Source organism: Phyllostomus discolor, chromosome 6 (genome assembly GCF_004126475.2).
Source record: "Phyllostomus discolor isolate MPI-MPIP mPhyDis1 chromosome 6, mPhyDis1.pri.v3, whole genome shotgun sequence".
In the NCBI taxonomy this organism is placed as follows: domain Eukaryota; kingdom Metazoa; phylum Chordata; class Mammalia; order Chiroptera; family Phyllostomidae; genus Phyllostomus; species Phyllostomus discolor.
This window is the reverse complement of record NC_040908.2, coordinates 9,331,807-9,348,551: the sequence shown is the minus strand read 5'-3', so window position 1 is coordinate 9,348,551 and position 16,745 is coordinate 9,331,807. Positions and strand designations below refer to the sequence as shown.

Below are 16,745 nucleotides of genomic sequence, written 5' to 3'. Positions count from 1 at the left end.
GCCCCTGAGCTGCTCGTCTATAGCAATTTATTTGTTGGTAAAGTATTGACCTCTTTAATATTCTAAATTATTTTTACATTTCCCCACTTGAGCCCTACATGGTTTTTGGGTTGGCAAATGACGTGAAGGAAATGGCTCCGAAAGGTTTTGTTAAAGCTGGCAGGTTCTTGAGGATCTGTGTGGGTCGTTTTTAGAGCCCGAGTGATGGTTCAGAGCACAGGCGTTCGTTTGACCTGTAAGCACAGCCCCTTCCGAGGGCCCGCGGGAAATTCGACCCTTGCCACAAGGCAAGTGTGGGAATTTCACAGGTGACTTGCGGGATAACCTTGAAGGTGGAGGTGGAATCCCTTGTGAAAGTTGCAGTCCTCTTCCCCATCCTTGGAGATTATGACTAGCTACAGCTTGTACTGACCCCGAAACCATTTCCCGGAGGAGTGAGAGTGCGGGGCCCGCCTGCTCGGGATGTGTGGGCAGCACTCGCGGAGAATGCAGCGCCAAGTGCAGTCTTTGCCCGTGGGAAGTGTTTCTTAAGCAGTTTTAACAGAACAGCCTTCTTCTTTTTGAGTTTGAGTTTGCTGTCTGGCTTGGCAAGTGCTTCGGTTTCTGTTAGATTTATGGCTAGGAGAATTTTTATAACCTCGCCCCTGACTGGATGTCTTCACGCCGCACGCCGTACTGCTCTGTTCCTTCCTGAGGACGCTGGCCGGCTGTGGTCCCCGTGCGGCACGGCTCCTCCGTTCACCCCCAGCCGACTGGTCGTGGAGGACTCGCCCTTCGCCAGGGAGCTCAGCGCAGCTCCTTCAGACACACGTGCTGGGCCCTTGTTCCTGCGGGAGCTGCTGTTGGGCAGTTCATGCCGAACACGGTTTTCTCCGTTTGAGTGTTGTCGTGAGTTCTAAATTTATACCTTTAAGTCGTAAACTCTTCTCCAAATTGCATGTGAGAAAGGGTGCCATTGGTGTGCAGAGTTCTAATTCACTGATAAGGCACATTTTCTTTGAGAATTAGGAGATGAAAATTTTATTTTATTTTTTTAAGTATATTTTATTGATTATGCTATTACGATTGTTCCATTTTTTCCTCCTCTTTCTCCCCCTTGGCACTGTACTGCCCCTCACACCTGCACCCCCTGCCCCCCTTAGTTCATGTCCATGGGTCATACACATAAGTTCTTTGGCTTCTCCATTTCCTATTCTCTTCTTAACCTCCCCCTGTCTATTTTGTACTTACCAATTATCCTTCTTATTCCCTGTACCTTTTCCCCCATTCTCCTCCGTCCCCCCTCCCCACTGATAACCCTCCATGTGACCTCCACTTCTCTGTTTCTGTTCCTGTTCTAGTTGCTTGCTAAATTTGTTTTTGCTTTTGTTTTTTAGGTTCAGTTGTTGATAGCTGTGAGTTTGTTGTCATTTTACTGTTCTTATTTTTGATCATCTTTTTTTTCTTAGATAAGTCCCTTTAACACTTCATATAATAAGGCTCGGTGATGATGAACTCCTTTAACTTGACTTTATCTGGGAAGCACTTTACTTGCCCTTCCATTCTAAATGATAGCTTTGCTGGATAGAGTCATCTTGGATGTAGGTCCTTGCTTTCATGACTTTGAATACTTCTTTCCAGCCCCTTCTTGCCTGTAAGGTTTCTTTTGAGAAATTAGCTGATAGACTTATGGGAACTCCTGCGTAGGCAACTCTCTCCTTTTCTCTTGCTGCTTTTAAGATTCTCTCCTTATCTTTAATCTTGGATAATTTAATTATGATGTGTCTTGGTGTGTTCCTCTTTGGGTCCAGTTTCTTTCGGACTCTGAGCTTCTGGGAATCTATTTCTTTCACCAGATTGGGGGAGTTTTCCTTCATTATTTTTTCAAATAAGTTTTCAATTTCTTGCTCTTTCTCTTCTCCTTCTGGTACCCCTATGATTCAGATATTAGAACATTTAAAGTTGTCCTGGAGGTTCCTAAGCTGCTTCTCCTATTTTTGAATTCTTGTTTCTTCATACTGTTCTGGCTGAATGTTTATTTCTTCCTTCTGCTCCAAATCATTGATTTGAGTCCCAGTTTCCTTCCCATCACTGTTGGTTCCCTGTGTATTTTTCTTTACTTCACTTTTCATAGCCTTTACTTTTTTCTCTATTTTATGTCCATACTCAGTCACTTCTGTGAACATCCTGATTAACAGTGTTTTGAACTCCGCATCTGATAGGTTGGCTATCTCCTTGTCACTTAGTTCTTTTTCTAGAGTTTTGATCTGTTCTTTCATTTGGGCCATATTTCTTGGTCTGGGTGCACCTGTTACATTGTAAGAGGTGGAGCCTTAGGTATTGGCCAGGGTGGGGCAGTCCACATCACTGTGTTTGGGGGAGGGGTCCCAGAGAGAACAATGCTGCTCGCTAGGATCTTGGCTGGCTTTCAGTCACTTCCCCTGCTACCCACAAGCAAATTAGGCCCTTCTGATGCTAATTCTGGGGTGAGGGGGCTGTGTACATTCTAGGACCCTGTGGGTTTTTCCAACAAACTCTCCTGTGATGCCAGGAGTTTCTCCTGCAGCAGTCCCCACAGGTTTTTATAGCCAGAGGTTTTGACACTTTAGTTTCCCTGCACTGGAACCCTGGGTTGTGTGGTCTGTCTTGCTCCCCGGTTGTTCCTCCTGGTTTATCTGCATGTGAATGTGGGGCTACCTGGTCCGACAGCAGCTGCCTCACACCCGGTCCCCTTGCCGCACGTCACTTCCTCCCGGCAGCCTGTCTCAGCCCCGGCTACCGATCTGGATGAATGTTTCTTTAACTCCTTGGTTGTTGAACTTCCATACAGTTTGGTTCTCTGGCAGTTCTGGTTGTTTTTTGTTTTTAAATTTGTTGTTATCCTTATTTTGGTTGTGCGAGGAAGCAAAACGTATCTACCTATGCCTCCATCCAGGAAATGAGAATTTTAATATTGATATTTCCTGTGTGATCATTTTCATCCCTGGGGACCCCTCAAGGTACTGAGTCAGCCCTTTTATTCTTTTTCTTGGGTCTCCCCTCTCATTGGTACCCCTATTCATGTTCGTCTTTCTTTCATATCACATATTTTTAATCCACCAGGCTATCATTTTTATACATTTGCTTCCTTTCCAGACAAGGGCTTTCCAAACTTTTGAATACATACCTTTTTATTGAACACATTACCTTTACGTAAAACAAACTCCTTTTTTGAGAAAATAAAGGGATCTCATCATTTTTCTCATATAATTTGACTATTTTAGTTAATAATTTCTACTTTTCAAAAGAAAATATACATTTTAAAATCTAATTAACACATATAATAATGTACTTCTAAGGTCCTCATTCTTAAACCTAGACATACTAAACTCAAACTGAGTATGATTCAGGTTTTACTCAAACTAAATATGGTTTTTATTTTCACCATTTTGGTATCTTCCTATAAAAATGTCTGTAGTTTCTATCATATATGAAGGACTTTCAGAGTGATATATGTGATAATGTAATTTCATTTGGAATTTGGTTACTTTCTGTTTCATCATGACATACATTATTACACACATATTTTTAAACATTACATTCTGGCACTATTTCTGTGGCCAGACCACCTCATCCTATTCTTTTTCCAGTGTTCTCAGAGGTAGTAAGTATATTGGGTGTTCATTTCTTATGGTTTGTATATTTGTGCCTATTGTTTCTGCTGAATTTAGGGTAGCTACTTGACAATATTCATTTACTATAGCTTATTTCTACAAGCCTTATAATACTGGGATAAGAGACAGACACATAATAGACTCTCGTGTTTACATATTGGCAAACTGAATTCTCATGTAGAAAATCTATCAGGAATGCTATCTGGCTAATGTTTATAGAGGACAGATTTTTCATGTATGTGTGTACTTAAATACAAATACAGCTTTTGTGAATTTTATTAAGAATTAAATTTAATGTCAAATCCCATGAATAAAAATTGTCAAGCTTTATAAAGCATTTTTGGATTAACTGGAAAATTTACACTATTAGATGTTACTGGGGAATTAATATTGATCATATAAGGTGTGGTAATACTGATGTGGCCGTGTGAGAGGACAGCCTTTAGAGACATGAACTGAAATATTTAGGGATAAAATGTCATGAATTTTATAAATCTACTTTAAAATACTTTAGCCAAAAAATTGAAGCTTATTAACCAAAATGTTAATAATTATTTAGTTGATGGGTATATGGGTATTGATGACATCCTTTCTACTATTCTGTTGGTTTGAAAATTTGATAATAAAACTTAAAATCATGACATGTTAAGGAAGGGAAATTTTATATAATTAAGTATAACATTTGTTTTTGTCTTTAAAGGAACCCATTCAGACTTCTGGATATATTTGTAACTTTGAGGATTTAGAAATTAAATCTGTTTTGTTGGACGAGATACTAAAGGTAATTCTTTTTTTTTATGAGTCCTTTTTCCAAAGGCAATTCTTAAAAAGCAGTTATATTTCTATTATATTTCTGCTGCTGGCCTGACCGGGATTCATTTCTGCCCTGAGCAGCGCGGTGTCGCGGGTGGGAGTGCGGGGTGAGGGGTCGGACGTAGCTGGCGCCCAGCCCTGCGTTGCCAGTTGTGCGCCCTTGGCAGAGGCTCCTTGGTCTGTTTGAGTTTTCCTTCCCTGTTCACAGACCTCGGTTTTCAGCCTCTCTGAAATACAGACAATGATGGCACCTTTCACTATGTAATTTAAAACGCGTGAAAAGCACTGAGCACAGTGCTAAGAGCTCAGAAAATGGTAGCTGGTTGTTGTCATTGGTTTTACATCAATAACAAAGCGGTTCTGAAGAAACACCTGACAATTTAGTTCTAGGACACTCGAATAACCTTTTTTCCAAAGGTCACTATCTTTTCATTTTTTTTTTTCTGGTGTTTAAAAATAATCCATTTCTGGTTCTGGATAGCTTTTTGAACTATTACTTTGGCCTTTATTAACCATCTTTTGAGGATCTTTTTTCTTTAAGACTATACTGAGTGCAGTTTTAGCTTCATTTTATCCAAAACATTTATTTTTTGTATGTACCTCATGTATTTTTTGGAATTAGGACAGTAGATTTTAAATTTCTGGAAGTTAGTTGCAGTTTGTAGCATGTTTTCATGTGTAAGTTACAGCCATTTTATTATGAATTGTTTTTTTTTCCTGTGTCATGAGTACCCTACAGGAGCAGGATGGGCCCCATCCAAAGTTTGGTCTGGTTGTCAAGAGTGATGACCCCACAGACGCTGAGAACGTGGGAGAAGGTCATTACTTGCTTAATGAGGCTTTTGGGGAGAAAGGGCAGGCTTCTCAAGCTGGTCTGAAAATGGCCTGAGAGAGCAGGGCTGGGAGACTGGCTTGAGGTTTTTGGTAGTTAGAGGGTAGTTGTTCAGTAAATCTTTTGAGAAAAGAGGACAAACCAAAGGCCTTATATCTTCATTCATAAGAGAGGAAAAGGGAAAATACATATTCTCTGGTGCTATGTGTTCAGTTTAAATAGCACAACAACTATGGGAACAAGTTCAATTCTGTACAAGCCTAATACCCTAAACAGGCACAGGTTTGTTTTTTTTTTTAAGATTTTATTTATTTATTTTTAGAGAGGGAAGGGAGGGAGAGAGAGAGAGAGAGAGAAACATCAATGTGCAGTTGCTGGGGGCCGTGGCCTGCAACCCAGGCCTGTGCCCTGACTGGGAATCGAACCTGCGATGCTTTGGTTCACAGCCCACGCTCAATCCACTGAGCTACACCAGCCAGGGTTACAGGTCTTTTTCCTTACTCTTTGCGGAAGTGCTGCCCACACAGAGAAGAGCCACGTGCTCCCATTTGGAGAGCATATAATCCTAGACTGCAGGAATACCGCGGACTTCACTTTTGATGTTTGAGTGCCGACAGCTTTTAAGCTTCACCTCTCACCCTGCGCCCTTCCCCTCCTGCCTCATGTCGCGGCAGGCTGATTGGAAAGCCCAGGTGCTCCCTCCTTTGTCAGCGGCATGTAGATTTGATAGAACAGAAAAATGGACAGAAGTAATCTTGTAAAAATGGCATTGTTGCACAATCTACCTTTTTAGTGTTAGTTTTAATTTAATAACTGGGAAGTGAACTTGAAGGAATTGTAGGACTTTAGGTAATTTTTTTAGTACAAACAATACCATTTTTTCAAGTTAAGAAAAAATTTATGAAAAATTAAGCGGTGTATTACCAGTATGTTTACTACATTTTCTCTGTAAATGAATCCTTAATTTTGATTAATCTTTTAGTTGGCTGGATTTAATTTTTTTGTAATATTTTTTAAGAAAGGCTCATCATTGCTGATTAGCTTAAGTCCTAGAATGTTTGAAAACACCTGCAGTGTCATTGCTCTGATGGATGCATTGGCTTCTGTGAAGGATTTAAAAATACATGTATGTAAATCGGTCAGGTGGACTTGAAGACTCTCGATACACTGCACGCCGTTTTGTGTATGTGTATTAGGACAAAGAACACGTGCAGTGCCGTTGCCCGGCTTCCTGGCAGGAGATGTGGGACTGCACGAGACACCCCGTTCTCTGTGCCAGTTTTGTTCTCTGTCCGACTTTCTGCGAGCAAATCTTAGAGGAAGGAATATCATCGTGCCTTCCTCTGGGGTCGTGTTGACCAGGAAGCCCTTAGCTGAACTATGGATTCCGACAAGAATTCAGTTGAAGAAATAACTCAACTATTGTACACCTAAACTAATGCCGCGTTATGTGTCAGTTAATGTCTCAGTAAAACAGGAGAAAAAGGAAACAACATGAGAAATTTCTTGGAGGACTAGAGAAGAAGGAATGCAAAAGGGAAAGGAAGGGAATTAACGGTGACTAACGTACTTCACGTGAAATATTCCGTGCATGTTACATGTTGTGTTCCTTTGTTACCATCACCGTGGTACATGGGCACAGACCTCGTTTTCAGATGAGGAAGGCTCCTAGTGGGTAAAATGATTTACCTAAAAGTTACCTATTCATTGACGCAGCAAATGCTTATCGACAGTGAGACACAGTTCCTGGCCTCAAGCTGACCAGAAGCGCAGCAACCGGAAAAGGGTCGGGCACGCTGTGGACCAGTCAGTAGGGGTATCCCTGCAAAGGTCTGGAGCGAGAGAGCATTACCGGTCGGTTCTGAGACCGGATGATGTGAGAGCATAGCCAGCCATTGTGCCGAATATTTGGTGTGTGTTATCTTGTTGAACCCTCATAACTGAAGGAAGTACGGTTTGATTATCTCCATTTGTTCAGATGAACAATCTGAGGCTTGGGGGGAAAAACTAGTTTGCCGGTGACACCTGATTAGCAGCAGGCAAAGACATGGTTTGACTCCGAGCTGTCTGCCTGGCTTCGGGGCTGGTGGGTGTAATTGGCACAGATGAGGAAGGGGAGAGGGACGGGGGAGGGCTGCTCAGGTCCTAAGGGACCTCACAGGCTGTGCAGCTTGGACTTCCTTCTGGCGTCAGTGGGGGAGGGAAGCAGGAGAGGGACATCATGGGGTTTCTGTTTTGGGAAGATGATTTTTTTTTTGTTTGTATGGGGAGCGGGGGAGGTAGGGCAGGCTCTAGAAAGAGTTATCACGTAGCCAGAAAGCAGTGGAATTAGGATTCGAGCCCAAGTCTGTCTGAATCCCAGCCTCACGCTCTTTTCATACTGCTCCCTACTTCGTCCCTGGGAGTTCCCAAGAGCTTTTCCGTTTCTGGACACAGCGGTTTAGTGGCAGGGTGAGTGGGGGGGGGCGCCTGCGGTGACTCGGTTCTCCTCTTCAGAGACTCTGGCCTCTGGGAGCCACTGCTGTTTACACCCGGGGGCCCTGATTTTCTCGTGTGCTTCACTTTTCGTTACTTGGAACGTGTAAAATATTGCCAAGTTCATTATAACTTTGTGCTTCCTTTCTTTGGACATTAGCTCTTCTTTAAGACTTGCCTTCAGGGTTTTTTTTTTTTTTTTGGTCAGTCTGCTATATTACAAAAGAAAAGTGATGAATAAATACTAGCTCTTTCTCTCTTGTCTGCCTTGGCTCAGCAGCACGTGGAGCAAGCGCTTCATCGCCGCAGCGGGGAGGGCGGCGAAGGGGAGAAGGTGGGAGGCCCAGCCCGCGTTTGCCCGGCACTGGGGTCGACAGGAGAGCAGTGCCGGGGAAAGACGGTTGAGCTGAGGGGAACAGGTTTCTCTTCTAGACTGGGACCCCCTCTCCCACTGCCCCTTCTTCCCCACAGGTAGCCTGATCGCCGCAGGAGGGATGCTTTTTCCGTAACTCAGAAGACCCACACCTGGGACTTTCTTCCACGTTTTGCTTGCAACATGGTGCAGTTTTCTTGTCAAACTGTAAAAAAGAAACAGAGTCCAAAGGCAGCTACTCAAATTCCTTTCTTTTCACCTTTTCTTTTCAGAACCCAGAACATCCAAACAAGGATTACATAGTTAACTTTGAGATTCGGTCCCTGCGAGATAGTCGAGCACTGATCGAGAAGGTTGGCATTGAAGATGCATCCCAGTTCATCGAGGACAACCCGCACCCCCGACTGTGGTGCGTGAAAGGGGAAGCTCCCCCTGGGCGTCTGCTGTCCGCTCTTAAAGCCTCGGCCCCGTGGTGTGCCTCTCGTGCCAGCCTCCCCGGGGATGGGCCTCCTGTTCTTGCTCTTCTTGTTGAGATGGGTTCACTTTAGATTTGGAAGAGCTCCAAATAAGCATGATATTCCATGACACTTGTATAAAATGTGTTAAAATAATCACTGCCCACCACGTTTCACTGGCAACCATGATTAGAATAATTGCATTATTCTAGTTCAGGACTTGCGTATCAGTAATTTGCAATAGACGTCTCTGATTCTCTTCTCCGAAGGCGCCTGCTGGCGGAAGCAGCCCTTCAGAAACTGGACTTGAGCACGGCGGAGCAAGCATTCGTGCACTGCAAAGACTACCAAGGCATCAAGTTCGTGAAGCGCCTGGGCAACCTCCAGAGCGAGTCCATGAAGCAGGCGGAGGTGGCCGCCTACTTTGGCCGGTTCGAAGAGGCTGAGAGGATGTACCTCGATATGGACAGGAGGTCAGTGGTGCAGGTGCGGGGCCCCCCCCCCCCCCCGGCCCCGACTGCTTCCCGAGTTGGCGGTGTTCTCATGAGTGACTCATGTAACGTAGACTAACTGTACCGTGCCGTGTCCTGTAGAAAATAGTTTCAGTTTGGATTGTGTCCTGGATATTATTCCACATGCCCCTCATTAATTTACAGCTTGCGATTTGGGGGCAGTTTTCTTCCCAGTTTCTACACATGTGAACCGCTGGCCGTAGGAGATTGTTTCACTTGGTAGGAAAAATAATCGTGTGAATACAGAGACTGGGGGGCTTTTTGTCATTTATTACACAGTCCATTACTTGGCTTTGGGCCATTATTTGATTTTCTGTTGTCAGGGAGCACAGAATAAAAGTCAGACATATTTAGGGATTGAGTTTTATTCTTTCTATTTCACTTCAGATTTATGTAATGTATAAACTTCATTTCAGCTGTGAACATTATGTCTAATTTTCATGAATAATATTTGTACTTCCAGCAGATCCTTAATACAACTTGAGCCCTACACAGAGAGATAAAACCGAACATGTTTTTGTATGTTTGGTTTTTAAATAAGCCTGATCATATCTAGGAAACTGATGAAAAGAAGTGATTACTATTTCATTATTTTGCTAAAGAAATTGGAAGTCTAGGGAAGTAAAAGGTGGGAAATTGTTTCCTTTTCCCTATTCCACATTCTCCCCTTTGCTTCCTACCTGGTCAGGTTAAGTTTCTGAAATGTTTGGAGATTTACCTTGTCTCCCTGTTCATTGCTGTGCATTCTCAAGTGCCCTAGAGTTGAACCTAGCACATAGTAGGCACTTGATAAATATGTCAAATGAACAAGTGAGTGAATGGCCCTGGCTGGTGTGGCTCAGTGGATTGAGTGCTGGCCTGCAGACCAAAGGGTCACTGGTTCAATTCCCAGTCAGGGCACAGGCTTGGGTTGCAGGCCAGGTTCCCAATAGGGGGCACATGCTAGGCAACACACATTGATGTTTCTCTCCCTCTCTTTTTCCTTCCCTTCCCCTCTCTCTAAAAATAAAGAAATAAAATCTTTAAAAAAAGACAAGTGAATGAATGACTGCCGTTGTTTGCAGAGATCTCGCTATAGGCCTCCGGCTGAAGCTGGGAGACTGGTTCAGGGTCCTCCAGCTCCTGAAGACTGGGTCCGGTGATGCCGACGACAGCCTCCTTGAACAGGCCCACAATGCCGTCGGAGACTACTTTGCTGACCGACAGAAGTGGTAAGTGACCTGTCTGGACTCCCGCAGCCACTCACCGGCACTTAATATGCAGCTGCCTGCATGCTCACCTGTGAAGTAATACTTGGGAAATGGAGACCGTCCCCCTGGATCCTAACCTTCAGGCAGCTGTCGAGGCATGTTGGCGGGGGCGGGGCGGCACGGGAGGCTTGCGGTTGTCAGCCAAGCGCAGGACACCGGGGTTCCCGAGCCCACTGAGCTGGTGCTCCGCGGCAGGCGGCTCTTTGCTGTGGGGGACCGCCGCCGTGTGCAGTTCCAAGCCACTCTGTGACCGATTTTCAAGAAATAAAAAAAACAACAACAGTATTTTATGTTGGCTTATTTTGTCATTGTAGATTATTTTCAGAAATCATTGGCTTGTATTCTTAAGTTTTCATTCAGATCCATATGCTTTTTTATTTGTCAGTGTTTGGAAGTGGCACTGTGTATCAGATGAAAACAACATTAAGGCTATTCAAAGAATGTTGTAACTAGAAAGTTCTTCACAATATTAGATTTTTTTCTTCCCGATTTAAATGCTACAAAGAGATTTTGTGACTGAGGATGCCGACTGGAATGTACTAGTGATTCTAATGAAGGAGTGTGGTTTGCTGGAAGGCTGTTTATCAGGAGATTCGCCTGAGCTTGCACAGTTTTCTTCTTCCCCCCCACAGGTTGAATGCTGTGCAGTATTACGTGCAGGGCCGGAACCAGGAACGCTTAGCCGAGTGCTACTACATGTTAGAAGATTACGAGGGATTGGAGAGTCTTGCCAGTTCACTTCCAGAAAACCACAAGTTACTTCCAGTAGGTATTGGAAATTTTAGTTCTTGAAGTTGTTAGTTTACTTTATAAGGTTTTTATGGTTTTTAAAAGTTTATTGATTTTAGAGAGAGAGAGGAAAGGGAGAAGGGAGGGAAGGAAAGAGAGAGACTGAGAGAAGGAAAGAAACACCCGTTTGTTGCTCCACTTATTTCTGCATCCAGTCATTGACTCCTGTATGTGACCTGACTGAGGATCGAACCTGCAGCCTTGGCCTACTGGGGTGATGTGCTAACCAACTGAGTCACCTAGCCAGGGCCAAGGCTTCTATGTTATTACCAGGAAAGTCCTCTGTAACAAGGAAAATTTTAAATTAATCTATACTCTTACAGTTTCTTAGACATGGGGTTGTGCTTTTAATTGTTAAAACACTCTATCAATATTATAGAGTACTTGAAAATGGAGGGGAAAATTAATCATATTCTTGCTACTTTAACATGATTGCAGTTTTGTAGAATCTTGCTAGTTTTTAAAAGTAGTTTATTTTTATTGTATTTTTTCCATTACTATTTTTTCCCCTTATACCTTTCTTAACCTCCAACAACTGGTCTTGCCGGTTTTATAAAATTGCTTTTAAAAGCCAGCTGGACACACGACACATTCACAGATAAAACACTATATTGTCAGAGAGCTGCTCGCTCCAGGGTAATCCGTGCTGGGTCTGGCAGTCTGTGCGCCTGTGCGTATGCTTGAAATTGAGTATAACGAGAGTTTTAAAAGATAGCTTGACTTTTATTAGTTTATATGTTAAAAAAGAGAAACTAAAAGCAGAGTTCTCTGGAACTTTGTTCTTTTCAAGCTTCTTTTAATTGACTGTTGAATGACGTTAATGAGCTTGTATTGTATTTGTCTTATTATCTAAAACGTAAATCACTGAGCTGTGTAGTAACCTATAGAGTAAGCAGCTCTCAACTGCAGGGTCTACACATGTACCAGCTGTGAGTTCTGCCGTGAAAATTTTGTCTGGTAGCTAACAGGTGAGTCTAGATGCTGATAACTCAGTGTTCTCTGCTGTGGATGAGAGAGGTATCCCTGTCGTAGTGGCACTGCACACTCCCTTATTCCCAGTCCCGTGAGTTTTCTGGGGTGGGACAGAAACGGAAATCCCTGACAACTCCGGGCAGGGGGCTGTGCCGCCCACGTGCGCGTCGTCTGTCGGGCGCGTCTGATGACGCAGGAAAGAAGTACCACAGGGCAGGACCCAAACCAGTAATGTTGCTGAGCAGACACTAAGTAATCACAGCTCTAACGACAATTAAATAATTAAGTGATTAAAAATGTTAAATAGCACTGCACATTTTAAATCAAGTTTTGGAGCAGTTTTTAATAACGTGGTAAACAGTACATAATATTTAAGTGGGAAATGCAGGATGCAAAGCTATATACAGGGTTGGGCAGAAGTTGGCCTACAGTTGTTCATATGGGAAGTAATACAGTAATTAGCGCTAGTATGAGGGTAAACTGTGTTTCACGTACTCCCAACTGTCAACCTCCCTTCCCACCCTGTACCGTATCACGGTACGTGCTCCGCCTCCCACACGCACGTATCCGGAGGAGGCAGATGGTAGGAAATTACATCAGACTGTAGAGAGAGGTCTCCTTGGGTAATAAAATTAACTTCAATTTTGTGTTTTCTAATTTTGTTTTTACCGTGAGGATGTATCATTTTATAATTAGAAAAATACGGCTGTTACTTTAAAACAGATAGTTGGACTCCCTTCCATAGCTCAGCCGGTAGAGTGGAGGACTGTAGGTGTATAAAAAAGATAGCTGGATACAAAATGTACTTTTATGATATTCCCCAAAATATTTTAAAAGTAGAGGTGGAGCGAGAAAAACTCTGGCCAGTTAGATATTCAGAAGGACAAAAAAAAAAAAACAACAACGCAAACAAACTCTGGAGATGGAAAGTACAGCCACTCGGGTGTGACGGGCGTTTGCTGTGGCTCTCCCTCCCTGCCGCCGCCCTCGGGGGGCTCTGTTTTGGGTCCAGCATCCTGACCCGACTGGCCAGCTTGTCCGGGGCATCCTCCTCTGTGGATGCATCGGGGAGCTCTGTGAGTGGGTTCCCTAGGCCTCGCGTGAGCAATCACCTTTAACCCGACCATCTCTTGCCTTAAAGGTTTTTCCTGCCCACCAGTGCGGGGCTTATTTTACAGCTTAATGTTGCTGTGAAGCGACTTCTAAACCTAGAAAGACAAGAGTGCAGGAGCGGCAGGGCCGGGTGAGCCCTCAGCTCCCCGGGGGGGGGGGGGGGGGGGGGCAGTGACGCACTCGTCTTACCCAGGGTGGTGCCTCCAGCATGCTGTGGTTTGTGGCCTCTGTCCCTGTGTCTGTGCAGACGCAAAATTACTGTAACCACATGTCCCCCTGGAGTTTCGTAAATTAAAACGTAAGTGACTTCCTTGGTGTGTGGAATCTGATAGTGCTGTTTTGCCCTTACAGGAAATAGCACAGATGTTTGTGAGGGTTGGAATGTGCGAACAAGCCGTGACTGCATTTTTGAAATGCAATCAGCCCAAGGCAGCGGTGGACACCTGCGTGCACCTCAACCAAGTAAGGAGCTGAAAGGGACGTTACCCGTAGCCTTCCCTCGTAAGGCTGTTGCGGACATGAGGGTTGGAGAGCTGGAGGTGCACTTTGCGAAAGGAGACAGGTAGTCTCTTACTTAGCAGAGGACTGAGAAAATGTTGGCATTCCTTCCCTTTTTGAAGTGCGGGCTTTAGGGGTGGCCCAGTCGCACCTCGCTCAGTGTGGGGACGGGAACCAGCCTCGTGTTTTCAGTCTGGCGGGTTTGTCCGCATTTCAGCGGGATTGGATCTTGTTTCTGGAGAAGGACCAGGCAATGGTCATTGCAAGAGGAAAGAGTTGGGTTACTTTATCAGTATTTATTTTGACAAGTCTATATTTTTTTCCCTTTATTTTTATTTATTTTTGATTTTATTTATTTACTTTAAGAGAAAGGGTAAGGGAGGGAGATGGAGAGGGAGAGAAACCTCAGTGGTGAGAGACACATACATTGGTTGCCTCTCACACGCCCCCAACTGGGGATTGGCCTGTGGCCTGGGCAGGTGGGTGCTCAACCCACTGAGCCACACCAGCCAGGGCAGTGTATTCTTTTCCCTGTAAAGAAAGTGTATACTTGATACTTTTAAGAGCTGGAATTTAACTAAAACTAAAGTGCAGAATTTTTGTTGAAATTGTTGACAATCAGTGCATTCCTCTGGAGTATTTTACAAAGCTTTGTTTTCTTTATAAAGTAACTTGTAAATATTAAATCTGATAGGACATTTTCTTAACTTAAATTGCATATTTTGTTTTACTATACACATATCTTTTTCTCTCTCATAGTTTGTGCAGAATTAGAATTTTAAGATTAATGTCATAAATTTGGAGACATTCTTTTTCAAATGTACTTCTGTAAGCAAATCAAAGCCTCAGATCCTTTAATCATTTTGATGCATGTTTAACTTATAAAACTTATAATTCCTCTGATTTGAAGTGATTTTTAAAAACATATACCAGTTTGTAATTTTAATACAATATTATTATAAACTTAAAGCTTTATTGTGTGAATTGTATGATACATGTGACTGGATGGTATATTTTTTTCTCCTAGTGGAACAAAGCTGTTGAATTGGCTAAAAATCATAGTATGAAAGAAATTGGACCCCTGTTAGCGAGGTATGCAGCTCACTTACTGGAAAAGAATAAAATTCTGGATGCCATAGAGCTCTACCGGAAAGCCAATTACTTCTATGATGCTGCTAAACTGATGTTTAAGGTAGGGAACGTTAGCGGTGAGTGTTTGGTTTGTTCTCGTCACCAGTGTTTTCTTAGATGGCAAGGAACACATTTTCCACTTGTTGGGAAACAACTATTTGTTGTAGAAAAAACATGTCTGGTTTTATCACTACTGTAACTCTGTTATCTTAGCATTCATACCTTTACTAACAAGGCTATCTATTAATATTAGCACCTTATTGGTACCTAAACAATTATGTGCTTATTTAATACTGATGTTGAAGAATTATAGAAATTTTAGGGACCGTAAAGTAGAAATTTCCTTACCTGGGAGTTAACTCCTGTTGATAACAGAGTTTTGAGTCCTTTCAAATGTGTAAGTTCTAAAGGCGTTCCCTTTTCATAATGTGCGGTTGTCGGGAAGCTCACTGGTGCAGTATTAATGTATATACACTCACATTCTGTTCTTTTCCCATTTGCTTCAATGAAAAAATGAAAAATTTCCTTTGGAATCATTTAAATAAGTAAAAATAAAAATTCCTAAAGGATATACCATGTTAAAACTATTTTATCTCTGCGTACTTGGAACATTATTTAAAAAATCTCTTTGTTATGAAAATACAATCCATTCCATGAAAGCTTTCTTTATTCTGACTTATTTGACAGCATCTCTTATTTTCTAAGTACGTTGTAAGTTCTAACTCCAAGGGCTAAATACCAAGAAAGAACTAAGCACTTACCGGTGCTAAGGAAAAGAAAATGGATTTTCAAGGGTTTACCATAAATGAGGGTGTTTCAGTTCCACCGCACTGACTTTCCTCCTTTCTTTAGAGAGTTGCATGTATAGCTGATTGTATCTGTGTAAATGAGGATTACACAGGATCTTCCCCCAATTCTTTTGTGGTTAAAGATCGCAGATGAAGAGGCGAAGAAAAGAACCAAGCCCCTGCGCGTGAAGAAGCTGTACGTACTGTCAGCTTTGCTCATCGAGCAGTACCACGAGCAGATGAAGAGTGCCCAGCGAGGGAAAGCTAAAGGGAAGAGTTCGGAGGTAGGCAGGACACCGGAGGAGACCGCATCAGCTGCGGTGTTCAGGGGGCAAAGCCCCCGAGTTTCTCGTTTTGGACGGGCCATTTAATCTGCTCACCTGCATTTATTTTCTTAAATGATGTGAGGAAGACGAATGGCTGATTTGGAATCAGTCCTCACATTTTAGAAGTTTCTACTTGGAAATATTGAAAACTTAGGAAATCCCTTCTAGTCCGTGAGTTCTAAAAATCTTTCCCTAGATTATGAATCTCTTACTATAAAAGTTTAATTAATTTTATTTTAACGTGTGATCAGTTTTTTCACAGTGTACGTAAATGTCTATAGCAAATCCCCACAATGCACACCTTAAATACCTTACATTTATTTGTCAATGGTACCTCGATAAAGCAGAAGAGAATGCGGTCATACGAGTCTAACAAAATACGAGTTATAACGAAGAAGCTGAGCCTGTGGTGACAGTTCTGCGGTGACCGTCTGCCCCTCCGAGCACTGTCGGCACAGCGGCTTCTGCAGCCCCTCCCTGGGCAGGGCCGCCGCGGTGGTCGTGCTGACGGGACGCGTGTGCTTCGCCCGCAGGCCACGTCGGCTCTGGCCGGCCTGCTGGAGGAAGAGGTTCTGTCCACCACCAGCCGCTTCACGGACAACGCGTGGAGGGGGGCCGAGGCCTACCACTTCTTCATCCTCGCGCAGAGGCAGCTCTACGAGGGCTACGTGGACACCGCCCTGAAGACAGGTGGGCCTGTCCCCGCGTGCGCGTGCGCGGAGCCCGGGCTGTGCCGTGAGTCGGCGGGGCCGCTTCCGCAATGTCCCCTGAACTAACTGCAGCGAC

At 43.5% G+C, this 16,745-nt stretch overlaps 1 protein-coding gene across 2 annotated transcripts in view; it reads left to right on the top strand.

Moving 5' to 3' along the window:
• The window catches only part of WDR35 (WD repeat domain 35), a 56,565-nt gene that overhangs the window by 35,328 nt on the left and 4,492 nt on the right, over positions 1 to 16,745 (top strand). For both annotated transcript variants that reach the window (XM_028515650.2, XM_028515649.2), the window contains 9 exons: positions 4,333 to 4,413; positions 8,398 to 8,534; positions 8,850 to 9,053; positions 10,157 to 10,303; positions 10,975 to 11,107; positions 13,568 to 13,678; positions 14,742 to 14,906; positions 15,777 to 15,917; positions 16,493 to 16,649. In XM_028515650.2, the coding sequence (XP_028371451.1) occupies positions 4,333 to 4,413; positions 8,398 to 8,534; positions 8,850 to 9,053; positions 10,157 to 10,303; positions 10,975 to 11,107; positions 13,568 to 13,678; positions 14,742 to 14,906; positions 15,777 to 15,917; positions 16,493 to 16,649 (1,276 nt within the window). The remainder of the gene's footprint in view (positions 1 to 4,332; positions 4,414 to 8,397; positions 8,535 to 8,849; positions 9,054 to 10,156; positions 10,304 to 10,974; positions 11,108 to 13,567; positions 13,679 to 14,741; positions 14,907 to 15,776; positions 15,918 to 16,492; positions 16,650 to 16,745) is intronic.